Source organism: Tachyglossus aculeatus, chromosome 21 (genome assembly GCF_015852505.1).
Source record: "Tachyglossus aculeatus isolate mTacAcu1 chromosome 21, mTacAcu1.pri, whole genome shotgun sequence".
Classification (NCBI taxonomy): domain Eukaryota; kingdom Metazoa; phylum Chordata; class Mammalia; order Monotremata; family Tachyglossidae; genus Tachyglossus; species Tachyglossus aculeatus.
Window position 1 is genome coordinate 4,717,010 of NC_052086.1, and position 19,415 is coordinate 4,736,424.

At 45.6% G+C, this 19,415-nt stretch overlaps 1 protein-coding gene across 2 annotated transcripts in view; it reads left to right on the plus strand.

Annotated features, from left to right (window-relative positions):
• The window catches only part of GRK3 (G protein-coupled receptor kinase 3), a 151,243-nt gene that overhangs the window by 61,260 nt on the left and 70,568 nt on the right, over window positions 1–19,415 (plus strand). For both annotated transcript variants that reach the window (XM_038763157.1, XM_038763158.1), the window contains one exon: window positions 14,102–14,175. In XM_038763157.1, the coding sequence (XP_038619085.1) occupies window positions 14,102–14,175 (74 nt within the window). The remainder of the gene's footprint in view (window positions 1–14,101; window positions 14,176–19,415) is intronic.

Here is a 19,415-nt window from a genome sequence, read left to right on the forward strand (position 1 = left end):
CCCTTAGTTTGCAAAGGTGACATTCCTGCAGGTGTGAGTCCATTTGTGTGTGTGTGTGTGTGTGTTTGTGTATGTGCTTGTGTGTGTATGCCTGGCTGAAAAAACCAGTGTGTGACCTACTGATGCTTCCCCGTGGTTTGTGTGCAGAGAGAGAGATTTTTGCAGCACTGGTGAGTCGTACTGGTAGAAAAGCTCATTGAGGGCAGGGAGTGCATCTTTTTATTGTTATAATGTATTCTCCCAAGCGCTTAGTACAGGGCTGAGCATGCAGTGAACGCTCAATAAATACGATCAAATGAATGAAGTGCAAGACTTGCCTGCCCTGGTTTTTGAGTCTGCCTCTTTGGTCCCAGGCTCTGCCTATATGTACATCTGGCTATATCTAGGTCTACATTTACTTTTCTAGCTATCCATTTATATCTATACCTATATGTCTCTATATCTATCTATCTTTATATCTATCCTCCTTTCTCACCAGCAGCCTCCCTTGTTGTATGATGAGTATGTTGCGTATTAGATGTAGATAAGATACATAGATTCTGTATCAGCCTCCTTGATGACCTGTCTGTCTCCTGTCTCTCCCCACTCCGGTCCCTACTTCATTCTGCTGCCCGGATAGTTTTTCTACAGAAACGTTCAGTCCACGCTCCCCCACTCCTTGAGAACCTCCAGGAGTTGCCCATCCACCTCAACATCCATTATACCTCTGCATCAAACAGAAACTCTGCACTGTCGGCTTTAAATCACCCAATCACTTTGCCCTCTCCTTTCTCACCTCACTTCTCTTCTACTCCAATCCAGCCCTCACACTTCGCTCCTCTAATGCCCACCTTCTCACTGGACCTCATTCTCATCCATCTCGCCGGCGACCTCTCGCCCACGTCCTGCCTCTGGCCTGGAAAGTCCTCCCTCCTGATATCTGACAGACAAGTTACTCTCCCCTACTTCAAAGCCTCACTGAAGGCACATCTCCTCCAAGAGGCCTTCCCAGACTAAGCCCCCCTTTCCGCTTCTCCCACTCCCTTCCGCGTCACCCTGGTTTACCCCCTTTATTCATCCCTCCCTCAGCTCCACCACCCTTATGGACATATCCTCAATTTGCTTATTTACACTTGAACGGCCGTCTCCCCCTCTGGACTGTAAGCTCGTTGTGGGCAGGGAACGAGTCTCCCTACTCTGTAGTTATTGTAGTCTCCCGGGTGCACTGCACACAGTCAGCACTTGGTAAATGTGATAGATGCGTAGATTTGAGTCCTGGAGGAAAAAGCCCGGGCCCGGAAGCCGTGACCTGGGTTCTCATTCAGGCTCGTGAAGTTGATTCCCCTGCTTTGCGGTTGTACTTGTTTCTACCTTTCCCTGTGGGAAGCTCATTTTATTTAGCAAGTCAGGAAATTAAGCTAAGATAGCTTTAATAATGCAGAAGTGCTGAGCGTTGGTTTGGAAACAGAAGAGAAGAGCAGGTGATGGAGAAGTATGATTATATCTGGTTTGGAATACACTGCAAAAATGTACATAGGAATTTTCCGCAAATGATTGTCAGTAGTTGAAGTGAAATTCTGAAAATCACAAGGCATTTCATGCGATCGCTTGCCACGTTTTATTGGAACTCAAAGACTTTCTATCTTGAGATGCATTAAGTGGGAAATGAAAAATCCAAGCCAAGCTGGTAGGAAATGACTATTTTTTAAAGCTGTTGGAACATTTAACTTTAATTTGTTCTGTTAAGACTCCTTTTTTTTTGTTTTGGAATTAGGTTTAATTATAGTGGTGTTTGTTCTCATTGTTCCATTTAAATTGTATTAGCATTTCCATTGTATCGTATTGTGCTTATTTAGGGATTGAAAGTGCCACCTTTGGTTTGTTTCAACTAGACCTGAATAATTTTATGGTTATATTTCAGAAAATGTGCTATTAAGATATATACAGTGCTTGGCACATAGTAAGGGCTTAACAAATGCCATCGGTATTATACACATATATATGTTGGCTTCCTTTAAAACTATAGTGGATAGACCCCGGGGTTCTAATCCCGGCTCTGCCATTTGCCTGCTGTGTGACCTTGGGCAAGTCACTTCACTTCTCTGGGCCTCAGTTGCTTCATCTGTAAAATGAGTCAGTGAGCCCCACATGGGACAGGAACAGGGTCCAATCTGATTTGCTTGTATCTACCCCAGCACTTAGTACAATGCCTGGCACATAGTAAGCACTTAACAAATACCATCGTAATTATTATATACACTTTGGCTTCCTTTAAGAAATATAAATACATATATACATATGATGGCTTCCTTTAATATATGCATATGGATATATATTGTATTATATAAACATACAAATTTATTTTGAGTTGAACCCTAATATCAGGACACAAGTTAGCTTCCTTTAAAACATATTATTTAGTTTTTAAAGGAAGCCAACTTGTGTCCTACAACTCGAAATAAACTATTCAAATGTCCCTTTTCATGAATTTTGCTTTTGGGCCTTCCATCTTGAAGGTGAGACCAAGCGGGAGTGAAATCAGAAAGAGACTCCTCAGGATCCCATTAGACTGTACAGATCTGGACATAAGTGCTTTGGGGCTGAGGGAGGGGTGAATAAAGGGAACAAATCAGGGTGACTCAGAATGGAGTGGAAGAAAAGGAAATGAGGACTCTTGGAGGAGATGAGCCTTCAGTAAGGCTTTGAAGGTGGGGAGAGTGGTCGTCTTGGCCAGGGGCAGGACATGGGCGAGAGGTAGGTGTCAAGATGGGTGAAATCGAGGCCCAGTAAGAAGGTTGGCATTAGAGGAGCCAAGTGTGTGGAAGTAAGTGGGTCGCATTAAGTAGGGAGGCGAGGGAGGAGAGGGCAAGGCGATTGAGGGCTTTAAGGCCTATGGTGAGGCGTTTCCGTAGGATGCAGAGGTGGATGGGCAACCACTGGAGGTTCCTGAGGAGTGGGGAATTGTAGACTGAACGTTTCTGTAGAAAAATGATCCAGGCAACAGAGGAGAGTATGGACTGGAGCCAGGGAACATGCGCACCAACTCTGATGTATTGTACTCTCCCAGAGGCTTAGTACAGTGCTCTGCACAAAATAAGCGCCCAGTAAAACACTGTTGGATAGAAGAGCTGACAGTGGACAAGTGCTAGAGGTGGACCTGAATTTTGCCTTGTCTTCGTGTATTCACACTCGCTTGGGGAACTCATCCATTCGTATGGCTTCGTCACCCAGGCGGCTCTGTAAAAAGCCCGCCGATCCACAGCTCCAGTTCTCACCTCCCACCTCTCTCTCGCTGGAATTTTCTCTGCTCCTCCAACATGTCTCCACTCAGATGTCCCGCTGCCACCCCAAACTCTGGATGTCTAAAGCAGCTCCCTCTCTTTCCTGCTAAACCCTCCCTAGCTTTTCCTCCCATTTCCCTTGCCCTTGACAAAATCACCATCTGCCCCATCCCCCAAACTCAGCACCCTCGGGAGCTATCTCAAATGGTCCTTTTTGTTGCACCCCCAAGGTTTGAGGAGGCTCTTACCAAACACGGGCCTGAAAGTCAGAAGTGCCTGGGTTCTAGTCCCGTCTCTGCCATTTGTCTGCTGTGTGACCTTGGGCAAATCACTTCTGTGTGCCTCAGTTACCTCATCCGTAAAATGGGGATGAAGACCCCGAGCCCAGTGTGGGACAGGGACCGGGTCCATCCCAATAACTTCGTATCTACCCCAGTGCTTAGTACAGTGCCGGGCTTAATAAACACAGCAATAATTATTGTTATTACTACTACTAATAATAATTCTGATATGTTGTACAATCGAAGCACGTAGTACTATGATCTGCACATAGTAAGCTCTTGATAAATACCATTGTTGGATTGATTGGTATTCGTTAAGTGCTATACCACGTGCCAAGCCCCGTACTGAGCGCTGAGGTAAATGCAAGAGCATCAGGTCGGACACAGTCCCTTGGTCTGGCGGTATTCTTGTACAATAAGAGAGTCCCAGATCCAGCGTGTAGAATTGGTAAGAAACTTTAGGTGATTAAAGTTATTTTTCCCTTGAGCCTTAACTTTGGAAACAAGTGTAGATTCAACCTTTGCCCCATTTAAAGAGGCGAAGTTTGGCATTCCTCGAGGGCCCGAGCTGCCATCTGTTGGTGCAACCCAAGAATGATTTTGGTTTCTTTCCCTCTAATAATCTATTGCCATTAATAATTAGATAATTAGAGAAGCAGCGTGGTTCGGTGAACAGAGCCCGGGCTTTGGAATCAGAGGTCATGGGTTCAAATCCCGGCTCCGCCAACTGTCAGCTGTGTGACTTTGAGCAAGTCTTTTAACTTCTCTGTGCCTCAGTTACCTCATCTGTAAAATGAGGATTAAGATTGTGAGCCCCCCATGGGACAACCTGATCATCCTGTAACCTCCCCAGCGCTTAGACAGTGCTTTGCACATAGTAAGCGCTTAATAAATGCCATTAAAAAATTATGGTGGTACTTAAGTGCTTACCATGTGCCAAGCACTGTTCTCAGTGCTGGGATAGATACAGATTCATCAGGTTGGACACAGTCCCTGTCCCCCATGGGGCTCACAGTCTTAATCCCCATTTTCCAGATGAGGGGAATGAGATCCAGAGAAGTGAAGTGACTTGCCCAAGGTCCCTCATCAGACATGTGGCAGAGCCCAGGCTCGGGAGCTCTCCAGTAAGCCACGCTGCTTCGCAACTGTTCAACTGCCACTTAACCGTTTTGTATGAGTACCTTTTCCTTGGCATTTGCCTATAGCAGATATGGAGTATTGCAGAAAACTGATCGGAGTAACTGATTTTCCGCAGCAACTTCTCTGTGCCTCAGTTACCTCATCTGTAAAATGGGGAGTAAGACTGTGAGCCCCCTGAAGGTCATGGACCGTGCCCAACCTAATTAGCTACTGTCCACCCCAGCGCTTAGTACAGTGCTTGGCACATTGTCTTGTCTTATGCTGTCGAGTCGTCTCTGACCCATAGCGACTCCATGGATACATCTCTCCAAGAATGGTCCACTTTCCATCTGCAATCGTTCTGCTAGTGTATCCATAGAATTTTCTTGGTAAAAATACAGAAGTGGTTTACCATTGTCTAATCCTCTAGACTGTGAGCCCGTTGTTGGGTAGGGACCGTCACTATATGTTGCCAACTTGTACTTCCCAAGAGCTTAGTACAGTGCTCTGCACACAGTAAGTGCTCAATAAATACGATTGAATGAATGAATGAATGAATCCCGCAGGGTAAACTTGAGTCTCTGCACTCAACTCTTTTCTGAGCCGCTGCTGCCCAGCACGGGTGAGTTGACTTGTAGCAAATTGCCTTGCACTCGCTAGCCACTTCCCAATTTAGGAATGGAGTGGGCAGGCCTCTGCTTGGCTCTCCTTCCCGTTGTCGGGACTGGTAGAGGACTGGAAACTCCCTAGGTGCCATCCTGAGAGGGGCCTGGAACATAGTTAGAACTTAATAAATACCATTAAAAAACCCCAAGCGACCTTTTTATGCATGTGGCCTTGTGGTCTAGGTTTATATTAGATATATTACCTGTTAGAAGTAGCGATAGCAGTTACTGAACACCAGTGGATGCAGTGTTGGAGAAGTAGCATGATGTACTGGATAGAGCCTGGGCCTGGGAACCAGAGGTCATGGGTTCTAATCCCGGCTCCGCCACTTGTCTGCTGTGGTGACTTTGGGCCGGTTAGTTCACTTCTCCGGGCCTCAAGTTCCCTCATCTGTAAAATGGAGGGATTAAGACCGTGAGCCCCATATGGGACGGGGATTGTGTCCAACCTGATTTGCTCATATGCACCCCAGCGCTTAGTACAGTGTCTGGCACATAGTAAGCGCTTAACAAATGCCATTATTATCAAGTGCTCGGGAAAGCAGAACACAGAGGAGGGATGCATTCTCTGTGTACAAGGAGCTTACATACTAACAGGGGAGTTGGACTTAAGTATATATCCAATTAGAGTTGCCACGCTAAATAATCCGAGAAGCAGCGTGGCTTAGTGGAAAGAGCACGAGCCTGGGAGTCAGAGGAGCTGGGTTCTAATCCTGGCTCTACCACTTGTCTGCGGCGTGAGCTAGGGTAAATCACTTCACTTCCCTGGGCTTCGGTTGTCTCATCTATAAAAAGAGGATTAAGATGTGAGCCTTAGGTGGGACATAGACTGTTTTCAACCTGATTGGCTTGTATCTGTTCCAATGCCTGCACTTAATGAATTATTATTATTAAGTGCCGTCGAGTTATAATAATAATAATGGTATTCGTTAAGCGCTTACTATGTGCAAAGCACTGTTCTAAGCGCTGGGTTCCAATTCATAGCAACTCCATGGATATATTTTCTCCAGAACATCCAGTCCTCTGCCATAATCCGCAACCTTTCTATCGGTTTGTCCGTTATCGCTGTTATGGCCTCCGTCCATCTAGCTGCTGCTCTACCTCTTCCATGCTTTCCTTGGACTTTTCCTAGTATTAGTGTCTTCACCAGAGATTTAGTCTTCCTGATTATGTGTCCTAAATTTGCTAATCTAAGTCGAGCCATTTGGCCTTCCAAAGACCTTTTTCGTTTAGTTTGCTCCAAAATCCATTTGTTTGTTTTTCGGGCAGTTCATGGGATTTGCAGGAGCCTTCTCCAACACCACATTTCAAAAGAATCGATGTTCTTTCTATCCTGTTTTTTCACTGTCCAGTTTTCAGATCCATACATTATCACTGGAAACACCACAGAGTTGACAATTTGTATTTTTGTGGCAGTTGTTACATCAGCACATTTCATGACTATTTTCAGGCTCCTCATAGCAAGTCCTACTAACATTAATCTTCAGCATATTTCTTGGCTACTAATTCTTTTATTATTGATTATCAATTCCAGGAGAGAAAAATTGTCAACTATTTCAGTCTTCTCTCCGTCCACTACAAATGTGTTAAAGGTTCTTGTTGTCATGATCTTTGTTTTCTTGACATTCTTTTTTTAATGGCTTAACAAATACCATTAAAAAAATAACTGAATGCACAATCAAGTAAACGTATAGAAAAGCATGCTGAAGGCAGGTGTCTGCCCCCTATGTGAATGCTATAAGTGGTTGGTGCGTTTTACTATTTCAGGTGTGAGAGATTAATCAAATAATCAATGGTATTTATTGAGCACTTGCTACGTGCAGAGCACCATCCTAAGCACTTGGGAGAGGACAGTACAACAGCATGGGCCTGAGAAGGCCTCAGAAGGTCCTGGGTTCTAATCCCAGCCCCACCAAATGTCTGCCATGTGACCTTGGGCAAGTCACTTAACTTCTCCTCCGTTACCTCATCTGGAAAATGGAGACTAAGAGTTTGGCCCCATGTGGGACAGGGACTATGTCCAACCTGATGACCTTGTATCTACCCCAGTGCTTAGAACAGTGTAAGTGTAAGCACATAGTAAGCGCTTAACAAGTACCGTTATTATTATTACTCTTGTCCATGATGAGCTTACAGTCTAGAGGGAATGCTTGTTGCAGGAGGTTTGATTTAGGAAGGATTCCGAAACTTGTGTTCTCTTTTCTGTAATCATATACGTCGTTGTAGATTCTGGGGGTACAAACCAGATTCCTGGATTTGAAAGCCATTCGATGTTTTTTTTTTCCCCCACTCCCTGCTCCTACAGTGAGCTCCATCTCTTTTGTGGCTAGGACATCTGGTTATTGCTGTTGCTGTTGGCCTCCCTCTCCCAGTCAGTTTCTCTCAGCGTCGCTCTCTCCAAGCGCTGACAATCCAGTTCCCCATTTTCCATCCTTTGCCGAGCCCCTTCCCTATCTGTCTCCTACCACCCTCACTGCCATTTCCCTACTCCGTAATCGATTTCAATGTCTTCTTCTCTCCCTGTATAACGTAAGCACCCCTTTGGGCAGGGATTGGATCTATCAACTCTGTTGGATTGGACTTTTCCAATAATAATAATCATTATTATTATTATGATATTTGTTAAGTGCTTCCTATGTGCCAGGCACTGTACTAGGCACTGGGTTGGATACAAGCAAATCAGATTGCATACGGTCCCTGTCCCATGTGGGGCTCACAGTCTCATTCCTCATTTTACATATGAGGTAACTGAGAGAAATGAAATGTCTTGCCCAAGGTCACACAGCAGAAAGTGACAGAGCCAGGAGTAGAACTCATGACCTCTTGACGCCCAGGCTCTATCCACTATGCCACGCTGCTTCCCAAGTGCTCAGTACAGTGCTCTGCACATAGTCAGTGCTCAGTAGGTTTGAGGGATTGATGGGCCTCTAGACCGTCAGATCGTCCTCTGGACTATAAGGCCATTGTGGACAATGAGCTTAGAGTTATATCATAGTTATTATACGTGGTTATATAATGATCTTATGGTTATATTGTACTCTCTCAAGGGCTTAGTACAGTGCTCTGCACATGGTGAGTGCTCAAAAACATGATTGATTGCTTGGGAATGTTTCTGCCAACTCGGTAATTTTGGATAATAATAGTAATAATTGTGGCATTTGTTAAGCACTTACTGTGTCCCAGGCACAACGTTGGGGTAGATACACGCAAATCGGGTAGGACACAGTCCCTGTCCCACTTGGGGCTCACAGTCTCGATCCCCATTTTACAGACGAGGGAACTGAATCCCCCCAGCTCTCAGTTCAGTGCTCTGCGCACTGCAAGCGCTCAGTAAACGCGATCGATTGACCGACAGGGAATGTGTCTGCCAATTCTGTTACAGCAAACTCTAGCAAGCGCTTAGTGCAGTGCTCTGCACACGTTAAGCGCTCAATAAATCTGAGGGATTGATTCTGAGTGCCCAAGACGGAATAATTCCAGGTTGGCAGGAGCACATCATCTAGATGCCTTGTCCCCCTTCTCAGGGAGCTATTCTTAACCTCTGGAGGACTTCTTAGGTTGTGAGCTCTTGAGATTCAGGGCCTGTACCTAATTACCACCTGTGTGTCCTCTCCCAGCCCATAGTACAGTGTTCTGCACTCAAGAAACACTCCATAAATAGTACTGCTAATAATAATGGTGGTATTTGTTAAGCGCTTACTATGTGCAAAGCACTGTTCTAAGCGCTGGGGAGGTTACAAGGTGATCAGGTTGTCCCACGGGGGGCTCACAGTCTTAATCCCCATTTTATAGATGAGATAACTGAGGCACAGAGAAGTTAAGTGATTTGTCCAAAGGCACACAGCTGACAATTGGCAGAGGCGGAATTTGAACCCATGACCTCTGACTCCAATGCCCTTGCTCTTTTCCACTGAGCTACTAGTACTGAGAAGCAGCGTGGCTCAGTGCAAAGAGCACTGAGGTTGGGAGTCAGAGGTCATGGGTTCTAATCCCGGCTTCGCCACTTGTCAGCTGTGGGATTTTGGGCAAGTCACTTAACTTCTCTGTGCCTCAGTTCCCTCATCTGTAAAATGGGGATTAAGACTGTGAGCCCCACGTGGGACAACCTGATCACCTTGTATCCCCCCTAGCTTCTCACATAGTAACCGCCTAACAAATGCCATCATTATTATTATTATTATTACTAGTGCCATTAATACACTTTTTAAAAAAATGGTATTTGTTTAAGCAACTCACTGTGTGCCAGGCACTGTAGCTGATCAGGTTGGACATAGCCCTGCCCCACATGAGGCTCCCAATCTTAATCTTCATTTGACAGATGAGGGAACTGAGGCCCAGAGAAGTGAAGTGACTTGCCCAAGGTCACACAGCAGACAAGGGGCGGGGCCGGGATTAGAACCCAGGTCCTTCGGACTCCCGGGACCATGCTCCGTCCTCTAGCCCTTGCGCCTTTTCTTGTGGCAATGTCCCAGCTTTAGAGAGAAAGAGAGAGAAATAGAAAGTGTGTGTTTGTGCGGGTTGCTTTAGGGTGTTTATTTCAGGCATTTGTGTTTATTTTTAGGGTTTACGTATTCCTCCAGATTGTTCTCCACCAGGTGGAAAACCTGAGAGTTGGTTGGTTTTTTTTTCCTTGAAATAGAGCTTCCTTTTAGACGTTCTACTATTTTCAATATTTTCTTCTCAGACAAGTTGACATTTCACGTTCCGAAGCACCATTTTATGGTATTCAGCGTGCACAGAGGCCTCTTCATAAAACTGTCCAATACTGAATTGATCCATCTTTGGACACGGCAAAATGCAGGGGTGTCCTTCCTGCTATTGTATTGGCAGCTCGTACTCGGAAATAAGGAGCAGCGTGGCCCGGTGGAAAGAACACGGGAACACGGGCCTGGAAGGCAGAGGACCTGGGTTCTAATCCTGCCTCTGCCAGTTGCTTGCTGCGAGTCAATAACCTCGGCCTCTGGACTGTAAGCTCGTTGTGGGCAGGGAATGTGTCTGTTATATTGTTATTTTGCATGCTCCCAACTGCCTAGTACAGTGCTCTGCTCACATTCAATAAATAGGATTGATTGACTGGCTGACTGACTGACTTGACTTCTCTGGGCCTCAGTTTTCCTGTTTTCCCTCCTACTTAGACTCTGAGCCCCAGGCAGTACAGGGATTGGGTCCAACCTAGTTAACTTGTATCTACCCCAGCACGTAGAACAGTATTTGACACATAGTAAGTGCTTAATCAACGCCATAAAGACAAAAAAAAATAAGGTGTGGATTTTTAAGGGTAAAATTGTCTAAAGAAGATTGTGGCTGAGTGGAAACAGCACGGATCTGGCAGTCAGAGGATCTGGGTTCTAATTCTGACTCTGCCAATTGCTCGGCCAGTTGTTTGCTGGGTGACCTTGGGCAAGTCACTTAACTTCCTCTAGGCTTCAGTTCCCTCAACTGTAAAACGGGGATTCAATACCGGTTCTCCTTCCTACTTAAGACTGTGATATCCCCCAGATCAGGTGGTGACTATGTCTGATTTGATAAGTTTATACCTACCCCAGTGCTTAGAACAGTGTTGAACACATAATTAGCACTTAACAAGTACCATAAAACTAACAGATAAACAAACAGGACAATTCATTCAATCGTGTTTAGTGAGCCCTTACTGTGTGCAGAGCACTGCACTAAGCGCTTGGGAAGTACAAGTTGGCAACATACTAATCTGCTCTCGGCTGTCCCTGATCTGGCACCCCAGGAATCTCAGAGCCACCAAGGGAGTACCCCTTTTTTCCGTCCACTCTTCCCCTCCCTCAGGTTTCTTTCCTGACTGCTCAATGTGGTCAGGTCTGGGTTCTTTTGGAAGGAGTGACCTGGGAGGGGAAGGCGGGCGAGTGGGTCTTGAGACGCAGCATGGGCTGGTGGACAGAGCACAGACCTGGGACTCAGAAGGACCTGGGTTCTAATGATGGCTCTGCCACTTGTCCGCTGGGTGACTTTGGGCGAATTCACTTCACTTTTGCGGGCCTCAGTTCTCTCATCTGTAAAATGTGGATTAAGACTGGGAGCCCCATCTGGGACAGGGACAGGGACTGTGTCCAACCTGATTAGCTCTTATATAGCCCAACGTTTAGTATAGTGCCTAACACATAAGAAGCACTTAACAAATACTATATATATATATATATATATATATATATTTTTTTTTTTTTTTTACATGTATACATACACACATGCATGCACATAGATATAAATATAAATCTTGGCTGTGATCGTCCTCTACAGAGCTCTGTTGGGGCCCTAGGAGTGATGGCTTTTAGGGGAGTCCAGGGGCACCCCAGATAACCCTAGAACCACTTCAGGGACCCCCCCTGAAATCACTCCAAGAGTGACAAGGGCCACGCTCCAATTCAGGTTGTTTTTCTCTCCCTCACAGTCTTGACAGTCTCTCTCTCTCTGTCTCTCTCTCTCTGTCTCTCTCTGTCTCTCTCTCTCAATGGCCCAGTGAAGCACCCTCTCTTTTTTATATTTTCTTCTTCCTCTTAATGGTGTTTGTTAAGTGATAACTGTGTGTCAGACACTGTACTAAGCGCTGAGGTAGGTATAGCCTAATCGGGTTGGACACAGTCCCTGTCCCACATGGGGCTCAGAGCCTTTATCCCCTTTTGACAGATGAGGGAACTGAGGCCTAGAGAAGTGAAGTAGCTTGCCCAAGGTCAACCGGCAGGCAAGTGGCACGTAGTAAGCGCTTAATAAATGCCATTATTATTCAGTGGCAGAGCTGGGATTGGAACCTAGGTCTTTCTGACTCCCAGCCCCGGCTCTTGCCGCTAGGCCACATTGCTTCTCTTGAAGTGGTGTGGCGAGATTCAGGTTTGTGTTCTCTTTCTTTCTGTCTCTGTCTCTCCCTCCTTCCCCTATTCCTACCTCTCAGTTATTCTAAGTGGAAAACAGAGGTGCCAGTGAGTTATCTTTGCACCTCTCTTGAAGTGATGAGGCAAAATGACCACATTTATATCACTCCCTAATTACTACCCTGTTCCTTGCCAATTTTAAAGCCAGTCTCACCTTGTGTAGAGTGTAAACCCCTTGTGATCAGGGTTCAAGAACATTCATTCAGTCATATTTATTAAGTGCTTACTGTGTGCAGACCAACCACTGTACTACCACCTTGGTTGCATCTGATTTTCTCAAGACTGTAAGCTCATGGTGGACAGGGAAATGTCTACCATCTCTGCTAGATTGCACCCTGCCAAGTGCTTAGTTCAGGCTTCTGCAAATAGTAAGTGCTCAATAAAGACCATTGATCGATCAATTGCCTAGCATGCAGTAAGCGCTCAGTAAATACCGTTGATTGATTCATTGCTTTGCACACAGTAAGCGCTCGATCAATACCGTGGATTGATTGATTGAGGCCCCTTATTGGCTTTTCTGGGTGAGCCACCCAATTGTCCCTCCCAGAGAAAGTGATCTTTATGGCCTGGTGGAGGGAAAACGGGCCTGGGAGTGAGGAGAACCTGAATTATAATCCTGGCTTTGCCACTTGCCTGCTGCATGATCTTGGGCAAGTCATTTCACTTGTGGACCTCCAGGTACCTCATCTGTAAAATGGGGATTAAATCCTATTCCCTCCTACTTAGGTTACGAGCCCCATTAGGGACAAGGACTATGTCCTGAGCCCGTTGTTGGGTAGGGACCATCTCTATATGTTGCCAACTTGTACTTCCCAAGCGCTTAGTACAGTGCTCTGCACACAGTAAGCGCTCAATAAATACGATTGAATGAATGAATGAATATGCAACCTGATTGTCTCATTACTACCCAGCACCTACAACAGTGCTTGGCACAGCACTTAACAAATACCATAAAATACCATTAAAATAAAAACAAAAACAAAAAAAGACCTCCTGTCTTAACAACTTTTCACTTAGGCTTTGGCTCCCTTTTGACCATTTTATTAATAACTCTGATATTTGTTAAGCGCTTGCTGTGTGCCAGACACTGTACTAAGTGCCGGGGTGGATACAAGCAAATCGTGTTGGACCCAATCCCTCTCATTGCTTTCCATACCTCCACCAGATAAGGGGTAAAGTTGGAAATAAAACTCCAGTCTGTTTCTTTTTCTGCCTGTCAGAGGCTTTGGTAAGAGGATGTCTGGGAGGATGGCCAATCTATGTAATAATAATAATAATATTTGTCAAGCGCTTACTACGTGCCGGGTGCTGTTCTAAGGTCTGGGGTGGGTACAAGTAAATGGGGGTGGACACAGTACCTTTCCTACATTAGGCTCAAAGTCTCAATCCCCATTTAACAGATGAGTTAACTGAGGCATGGAGAAGTGAAGTGACTTGCCCAGGGTCACAAGGCAGACAAGTGGTGGAGCTGGGATTAGAACCCATGACCTTTTGATTCCCATGCTCATGGCTCTATCCACTACGCCACGTAAAATGGGGTTGTGAGGAACTGTTCTGATTCATTCAGTCGTATTTATTGAGTGCTTACCAAGTGCAGAGCACTGTAATAAGCACTTGGGAGAGGACAGTGCAACAATAAACAGACACATTCCCTTCCCACAATGAGCTGTCAGTCTAATATACAGCTGCATAGTAAGCTGGGGCAGAAATACTTTAAATAGAGTATCATCAGCTGTATATCAATAGAGGAAAGAGGGGAAAAAAATATCCCCAGCAACCTCATATTGAAAAGGAAAAGAGAAGACATAGTCCCATGGTCTCTGTAGAATTGAACTGATCTCATCTGTAGGAACCTCAAATATGTCATTTGTGTTTTCTAGGTTTCTTGCTTTTTAAAGATTTTTGTATGAATGAAATTGATGAAGCAGTCCCTCAGTTGAAGTTTTATGAAGAGGTAAGCACCTTTGCCTATTATTTCTTTGTTTCTAGAGTGTAGTCAAGTCCGACATCACCTGATGTTGCAGATAGGCCTATTGGATATCATCAGGTAAGCTTAAAAATCCCCAGGCAGAGCGTTTAATAATTCAAAAAAAAATCGAGAGTATATTAAGGGAGAGAAAGAAAAGGACAGTAGGTAGGTGATTAAAATGTTCAAATGAACCCTGGACTCAGCATGGCAATGTGGTTAGAACCCAGGCCTGGGAGTCTTTTGGATCTGGGTGGGCCCAGAGACACTGAGGAAGCAAGACTCCGGGCGAGACCCAGAGTGGAGAAGGGGTGTCCGTTCATTCATTCAGTCAGTCGTATTTATCGAGTGCTTACTGTGTGCAGAGCACTGTATTAAGCGCTTGGGATAGTAGAACAATAAACAGACACATCCCCCGCCCACAACAAGCCGACAGTCTGGGAGAAGGATTCTGGGGGAGTTGTGAGGTTGGGAAGGTAGGCCGTGGAGGTTGGTGGGAGCAAGAAGCTAGCACCCCCTCAGATGAGAGAGGTCAGAGTTGCCGTCAGGTGGAGGTCGAGAAGCTAGGTCACCAAACATTTGTAGGGCAAGTAACATGACCCAGAGGATAGAGGTCAGGCCTTGGGGTCAGAAAGTCCTTGTGGGCATGTCTTAAAATTCTACATTGTCAATTATTTATTCACATGAATACCTGTTGCCCCTTCTAGTCTGTAAGCTCATTACAGGCAGGGAACGTGACTGCTAATTCTGTTGGATTGTACTCTCTTAAGCGCTCTCCACATAGTAAGTGCTCAATAAATACCAATGATTGGTTGCTTGATTCACGTGGGTTCCAACCCTGGCACCGCCACTTGTCTGCTGAGTGACCTCGGGCAAGTTGGGCCTCAGTTTCCTCATCTGGAAAATGCGGTGAAGACTGGGAGCCCCATGTGGGACAGGGACTGTGTCCAAACTCATTAGCTTGTATCTACCCCAGCGATTAATGCAGTGCCTGGCACATAGTAAGAGGTTAAGAAATGCCGTTTAAAAAAAAACAACAAAAAAGGAAGAAGAGGGTTAAGCGCTTAACAAATATCATAAAAAAACACACAACAGAAATCGGGGCCAGTGATAAGGGAGTGAGAGTGAGGGGATGAGGAGAGTGGATAGGGACGGTGAGGGCGAGGGGGTGGATGGGGAAAAGTTTCCGCAGGTTCATTTATTCATCCGTTCATATTTATTGAGCACTTACTGTGTGCAGAGCTCTGTACTGAGCACTTGGGAGAGGACAGTAGAACAATAAACAGACAAATTCCCTGCCCACAACGAGCTTATCAACTGGACAGCAGCCTTTACAGTGACCACCTACTTTGGAAATTTAATGGTTTGACTCCATTTGGCCCAGCAGGCAAAAACAAACAGGGAAAATATTTCATGACCTCGATTAGCATAAGATAGAGTTTCCTTTCTTAAATGTCACCTCTTCTGGTGCACAGATTGAATTGGACCCAAGGTATAGTTCCAAGACAGATTACCCACACATGGCATGTTCCAGAGGAAACTCCAAAGGCTTATGAGAAGGGAATGGCTGCCAGGGCCTGGTCTTTTCCTTAGTGGATGTAGCCTCTCTAACTGTTTGGGTTGTTTCTTTTAAACGATTCCTGTTCTATGGCAGTCGACATTCCCAAACGGTGTCATTTTTGCTGGTTCGTTTTCAACAACTGCCGAGTTGAGGGCAACAGTCAGTTAATTCCTTCAGTCGAGGCCCGCGGGCGATCCTCTTGGGATCTGGCAAAAGGTAGCAGAGCTTCCGAGGAAGTTAACGCCCCCTCAGCCGACGCACGACCACTTCTCTTCCTCCCTCGGTTTTGGCAGCCTACTCCCCAGCATCTGCGATTTTTTAATTAGCCGTCTGAAGCTCATAATTGAAGATCGAGTTGATCAGGACAGATGGCGGGGTGGAGAATATCAGCCGGCAGAAGAAAACGGATCCGACTTGAGTCCCGAGATTCTGATCCCGGTGACCCGGAAGTTGGGGTCCCGTGGTGGTCCGAATCCCGAGTATTGAGGGGGCTTTCCCTGTCAGGTGGGTGGAAGAACCAGCGGTTGAGATCCAGGGCCTGGAAGAAGGGTTTTGTTGTTTTTTTTAATGGTATTTGTTCTGTGCTTACTATGTGCCAGGTACTGTACTAAGCTCTGGGGTGGATACAAGGAAATTGGGTTGGACACAGTCCCTGTCCCATGTGGGGCTCACAGTCTCAATCCTCATTTTACAGATGAGGGAACTGAGGCCCAGAGAATAATGATAATGGTATTTGTTAAGCGCTTACTATGTGCGAAGCACTGTTCTAAGTGCTGGGGAGGTTATAATAATAATAATAATAATAATAATAATAATAATAATGGCATTTATTGAGTGCTTACTATGTGCAAAGCACTGTTCTAAGCTCTGGGGAGGTTACAAGGTGATCAGGTTGTCCCATGTGGGGCTCACAGTCGTAATCCCCATTTTACAGATGAGGGAACTGAGGCCTAGAGATCAGGCTGCCCCGTGTGGTGCTCACAGTCTTCATCCCCATTTTTCAGATGAGGTAACTGAGGCACTGAGAAGTTAAGTGACTTGCCCAAAGTCACACAGCTGACAAGTAGTGGGGCCGGGATTAGATCCCACAATCTCCGACTCCCAAGCCCAGGCTCATTCCACTGAGCCGCGCTGCTTCTCAGAGAAGTGAAGTGACGTGCCCAAGGTCACACAGAATCAATCAATCAATCAATCGTATTTATTGAGCGCTTACTGTGTGCAGAACACTGTACTAAGCGCTTGGGAAGTACAAGTTGGCAACATATAGAGACAGTCCCTACCCAACAGTGGGCTCACAGTCTAAAAGGGGGAGACAGAGAACAAAACCAAACATACTAACAAAATAAAAAAATAGAATAGATATGTACAGGTAAAATAAATCGACAAGAAGCAGAGCTGGGATTACAACCTATGACCACCCGACTCCCAGGACTGGGCTCTTGTCACCAGACCATGCTGCTCCCTGCAGTTTATTCTACGGGGTTGTCCAATTAATAGAAGTCAATGCCATGCCGATGTGACAAAGCCGCCATCTGTGTTTCATAAAATAGGGGTTTTTTGCATTCATGGGAAACTGGCTGTGCACTCAGAGACAACTTCCTTCCTCTCCTCGTTCATCCCGGATGCCCTCCTACACTCCTGCTGGCGAGGCCAGAAAGAGAGGGTAGGGCCAGATTTTGATTTTTGACTCACAAAAGAATAATCAATCTCAATTCAGCTGAAAATAGAATAGCAGATGGCACCAGGCCTGCCGGTTAATCAATAGTGAGACTAATGCCAGTTGATGGGTCTGGATGCAAACTGGATCCAGTCCGCTGGTTTGGGGTCTTGTAATAATAATAATAATAACTATGGTATTTGTTAACTGCTTATTATATGCCAGGCATTATACTAAGCGCTGGGGTGGATACAAGCAAATCAGGCTGGACACAGCCCCTGGCTTATGTGGGGCTTAGTGTCCCAATCCCCATTTTACAGATGAGGGAGCTGAAGCCCAGCGAAATGAAGTGAAATGAACACCCTCCCTCCTCATATCAGACAGATAATTGCTCTTCCCCACTCCAAAACCTTATTGAAAGGCCAGTCTCCTCCAAGAAGCCTTCCCTGACTAAGCCCTCGTCTCTTCTTCTCCCACTCCCTTCTGCGCCGCTCTGACTTGCTCCTTATGCTCCTTTCCAGCCCCACTGCACTTATGTATATATCTGTATACATCTGTAATTTTTTAAAATCTATTTATTTATATTAATGTCTATCTCCCCCTCTAGACTGTGAGCTAGCTGTGGGCAGGAATGTGTCTTTTTGTTGTTATATTGTACTCTCCAAGCGCTTTGCACACAGTAAGTATTCACTAAATATAACTTAATGAATGAATAAAGCGACTTGCCCAAGGTCACACAGCAGACATTTGGCAGAATTAGAACCCATGACCTTCTGATTCCCGGGACTGAGCTCTAGCCATGCATTTATATAATGTGGTCTCCACAGATGCTAGACCCAAGAAATACCTTTACCAAAAAAAGGACAGGTCAGCCATCCTGTCAGTGCCTCAGAGGAGATGGGCCAAAGCAGTTCTTCTGTCAAGCAATCGATTGATCCATGGTATTTATTGAGCACTGACTGTGTGCAGACCACTATACTAAGTGTTTCGAAGAGGCCAATCCTCTAGACTGTAAGCTCATTGTGAGCAGAGAATATGTCTGTTTATAGTTGTACTCTCCCAGTTGCTTAGTACAGTGCTTTGCACACAGTAAGCGCTCAATAAATTATTTATTAATTAATTTTTTAATGTACATTAATGTCTGTCTCCCCCTCTAGACTGCAAGCTTCTAGTGGGCAGGAAATATGTCTGCTTGTTGTTGTTTTGTCCTCTCCCAAGTGCTTAGTACAGTGCTTTGCACACAGTAAGTGCTCAGTAAATAAAATTGAATGATAATAATAATACCAATAATAATACTAGCTAAGGTATTTGTTAAGTGCTTACTATGTGCCGGGCACTGTTCTAAGCACTGGGGTGGATACAAACAAATCGGGTTGGACACAGTCCTTGTCCCGCAAAGGGCTCACAGTCGCTATCCACATTTTGCAGATGAGAGAATGAGGCCCAGAGAAGTGAAGTGACTTGCCCGAGGTCCCACAGCAGATGGGATTAGAATCCAAGTCCTTCTGACTCTCAGGCCTTTGCTCTGTCGCCTATCAATCTGCTTCTCTTGTAGTTTGCTAGCCCTATCAATCTGGCCCCAAACTGCATTCCTAGGCTTCTAGTTGACTCTGGGGAAACAGCATGAGAAGCAGCATGGCCTAATGTCCAGAGTTCGGGCTTGGGAGTCAGAGGACATGGGTTCCAGTCCTGACCCTGCCACTTGTCTGCTGTGTGACCTAGGGCAAATCACTTTACTTCTCTGGACCTCAGCTGCCTCATCTGGAAAATGGGAATTAAGAGTGTGAGCCGCATGCGGGACGGGGACTGTGTCCAAACTGATTATCTTGTATCTACCCCAGTGCTTAGAACAGTGCCTGGCACATACTAAGTGCTTAACAAATGCCATAATTACTATTATTAGAGAAGCAGCATTGCTCAGTGGAAAGAGCCCGGGCTTTGGAGTCTGAGGTCAGGGGTTTGAATCCCAGCTCCTCCAACATGTCTGCTGTGTGACCTTGGGCAAGTCAC